The sequence below is a fragment of the Meleagris gallopavo genome, chromosome 30 (assembly GCF_000146605.3).
Source record: "Meleagris gallopavo isolate NT-WF06-2002-E0010 breed Aviagen turkey brand Nicholas breeding stock chromosome 30, Turkey_5.1, whole genome shotgun sequence".
Classification (NCBI taxonomy): domain Eukaryota; kingdom Metazoa; phylum Chordata; class Aves; order Galliformes; family Phasianidae; genus Meleagris; species Meleagris gallopavo.
Genome location: NC_015040.2, coordinates 2,337,818 through 2,340,441, shown reverse-complemented (window position 1 = coordinate 2,340,441; position 2,624 = coordinate 2,337,818). Strand labels below are relative to the sequence as shown.

Genomic DNA, 2,624 nt, shown 5'->3' with positions numbered 1-2,624 from the left:
GGTGCTGCAGCCCCCTGCTCATCTTTGTGGCTCCTCTGGACCCTCTCCCACAGCTCCCTGTTTTCTTATACTGGGACCCCTCTTCTCACCCAGGTGCAGGGATCCCAGCAGGGATGAAACCCCACCCCACACCCTCACCCCTTCCCAGCATCTTCCCACTCCTCTCCCAAGCCCCGCATGGGATCATCTCCTCCCAGGGCTCCGACCTTGCAGGTATCCTTCTTACGGGAGTCGGTGCACATCATCTTCTCGGTGATGGTGCGGTCGTGGCGGGTGCGGTGGTTGCAGAGCTCTCTGCTGATCACCGGACGCTTTACTTCCTGCAGCCGATCCGGTCGCTTCCCGCTGTGTGTCACCGTCCCCCATCCCGCAGCATCGCACAAAGTGTCGGCCGCCACCTCCCGGTCCTCGCGTTGGAACGGCAGCACCTTCACGTGTTCGTTCAGCTCCGCTTTTTCCTCCAGCTGCCACCGAGAGAGAAAGGCAGAGGGGTCAGGGGGATGCGGCACACAGCCGGGCTCCCTCCTGCAGCCCCCAGGGTGCGGCTGGGGGTCGGCATCGTGGGGATGGATGGAGATGTTCCGACACGGCTCAGCTCCATGGGATGCAAAGGGGTCGAGGGGGCCAAGAGGAGAAGGTAGGTGAGTGCGGGTTGGGAGGTGAGGAGGGGTGAGGGGAGCCCACCTGGAGCAGCAGGAGGTCGTCCCGGTTGTTGTGGATGTTGCTGCCGGGGTGGGCGATTTGTGCCCTCACCCCATACAGCCGTTTGTGGGGCTCCGGTTCCGTCAGTGAATGAGCACCCAGCAGCACCTGGAAGCGTTTATCTCCCCTGTGGGGTGAGGGAAGGGGCTCAGTGTATGGAGCTGGGGGGGATGGCTGCAGGGCCCGGAGTCCCCCCCCCCCCAGCCTCCCCACGTGCAGCCCCCACATCCCCACATCACTCACATCTGCTCGGTGCAGTGAGCGGCGCTCAGGACCCACTGGGGGGCGATGAGGAACCCCCCGCAGACGTGCTGCCCGTCCTGCTGCAACGAGGCCATATAGGGCCGCAGGTGGGGCTGCGACTCCGAGCCCCCCAGGATCCGACCCCGGGGCTGTGCTGGTGCAGGGCGGGGAGAGACAGCGTTAATTGGGGGACACCAGAATGAGAGACCCCTCGAGATCCCTTCTCACACCCTCAGGGACCGCAGTGGGGTTTCCTGTCTCCATATGAGGTCTCCTTTCTCTAAATGCCTCAATGTCCCTCGCAGCCACCCCCAGAGAAGCACAGTGTGATGCTGCTCTGTGTCCCTGTGACCCCACGGTGGGTCTCTGCCCACCAACCGAACCCATCCGAGAGCCCACAGCCCTCCTGGGGACACTCAGCTCTGTCCCCATCCCGATCCCAATCCCGTGCCATGCTCACCATCCACCACGGCCCCCAGCATCAGGATGAGGACAGACCCAGCAGCAGCACACGGCCCCATGGCTGCAGTGAACGGCTGCTCCGGGGATGGGATGGGGATTGGTTTTATATCCAGTTTGGGGCCACAGGGAGGTCAGGAAGGGAAAAAGGAGGGGATTTCCGCAGCGAGGCGATGCCAAATGTGCTTCAACTCTCCGTTATAAAACGGATCAAGCGTTCCTGGACAAACAACTTCAGGAGGAAGCAGCCGTTCCCAGCTGTTGGGTCTGGCAGCAGCAGGAGGGAATTTCTGCAGCACTGAGGGGTCGGTGGCTGTGGGGACAAAGAGGTCGGGGTGTCCAAGGGGTGACGGCCCCTCTTCCCTTCAACCCGGTACCACAAAGCAGAGCCACAACCCCACAGCTCTGAGCCCTTCCCAGCATCACACAGAGCAGTGGGGCAGCACTGGGGTGGATGTCCCAACCCAACCCTATGGCACGGCCCTCATCCCGTCCCCGTACGTCCCATGTGCTGCTGTTCTGTGATGTTAAGTGAAGTGTTGAGAAGGGAACCTCGACTGGAACCGCAGGTTGTTTGATTATTATTATTATTATTATTATTTTGCTTTTTATCAGCATAAAATGTCTTGGGGTTTATTTCAGGCTACCGTGCAGTTATCCTGAGCTGCAGCTGTGCCAAAGCCATCGCTCCGGAGTCACCGTGAGCCCGGCGATGTCTGTCTCCATCCACGTGGGGAGGGGGCCGTGCTGGGGGTCTGTGCCACGAGAGCAGAGCCTGACATCGGGATTTCTGCACTCCAGGCCCGGTCAGAGCGGCTTAACTGCAATGATTCGGGATTTAACGTTAAATACGCCAGGAGATTTTTGCCCACTTAGGGTCGAAAATGGAACGAGGGCAAAGCGCAGAGGCACAGAGCTGCTCTCAGATGCCCCGGCCCTGAATTTGGGGAGTTTCCCGAATGTGGGAGCCGGGCTGAGCCTCGGGGCGGTGCCGCGTCTGACCCCACGGTGGGCAGTGGGGCTCCGGGGAGACCCTGGGCCGAGCGGTGGGGGCTGCTTGGGGGTCAGGCGGCCGATTCCCGGGGGTAGGATGGGGAGGGGTGGGATGGGATCCCAGAGCGGGGTGGGAGATGGGGTCCGGACCCTCTGCAAAGCCCGGGGGGCAGAGCCGCCTTATGGGGGTGCGGAGCAGCGCGGGGGGGTTGGATGCGCCGCAGGCG

The 2,624-nt window shown here is 62.2% G+C and overlaps 2 protein-coding genes across 2 annotated transcripts in view; one reads left to right on the top strand and one right to left on the bottom strand.

Moving 5' to 3' along the window:
* PLPPR3 (phospholipid phosphatase related 3) overlaps positions 1 to 117 on the top strand; it is a 2,869-nt gene extending 2,752 nt beyond the window's left edge. Inside the window, 1 exon segment of the mRNA XM_010724977.2 lies at positions 94 to 117. Coding sequence (XP_010723279.1) covers positions 94 to 117 — 24 coding nt within the window.
* A 2-nt stretch (positions 118 to 119) lies between these two features.
* CFD (complement factor D) lies at positions 120 to 1,518 on the bottom strand. Its single transcript, XM_010724976.3, has 4 exons — positions 1,406 to 1,518; positions 946 to 1,099; positions 685 to 829; positions 120 to 464 (listed from the first exon to the last, which is right to left on the bottom strand). Exons 1-4 carry the CDS (start codon positions 1,464 to 1,466, stop codon positions 135 to 137), a joined length of 690 nt encoding a protein of 229 aa, XP_010723278.1. The 5' UTR covers positions 1,467 to 1,518; the 3' UTR covers positions 120 to 134.
* Positions 1,519 to 2,624: the final 1,106 nt, after the last annotated feature.

Excerpts from the sequence above, each read along its gene's own strand:
- CFD (XM_010724976.3), bottom strand. The coding sequence starts at position 1,466 with ATGGGGCCGTGTGCTGCTGCTGGGTCTGTCCTCATCCTGATGCTGGGG. Across the intron at positions 830-945 it reads GCTCACTGCACCGAGCAGAT|GGGAGATAAACGCTTCCAGG; the intron begins GTGAGTGATGTG and ends CTCACCCCACAG. Across the intron at positions 465-684 it reads ACGACCTCCTGCTGCTCCAG|CTGGAGGAAAAAGCGGAGCT; the intron begins GTGGGCTCCCCT and ends TCTCGGTGGCAG.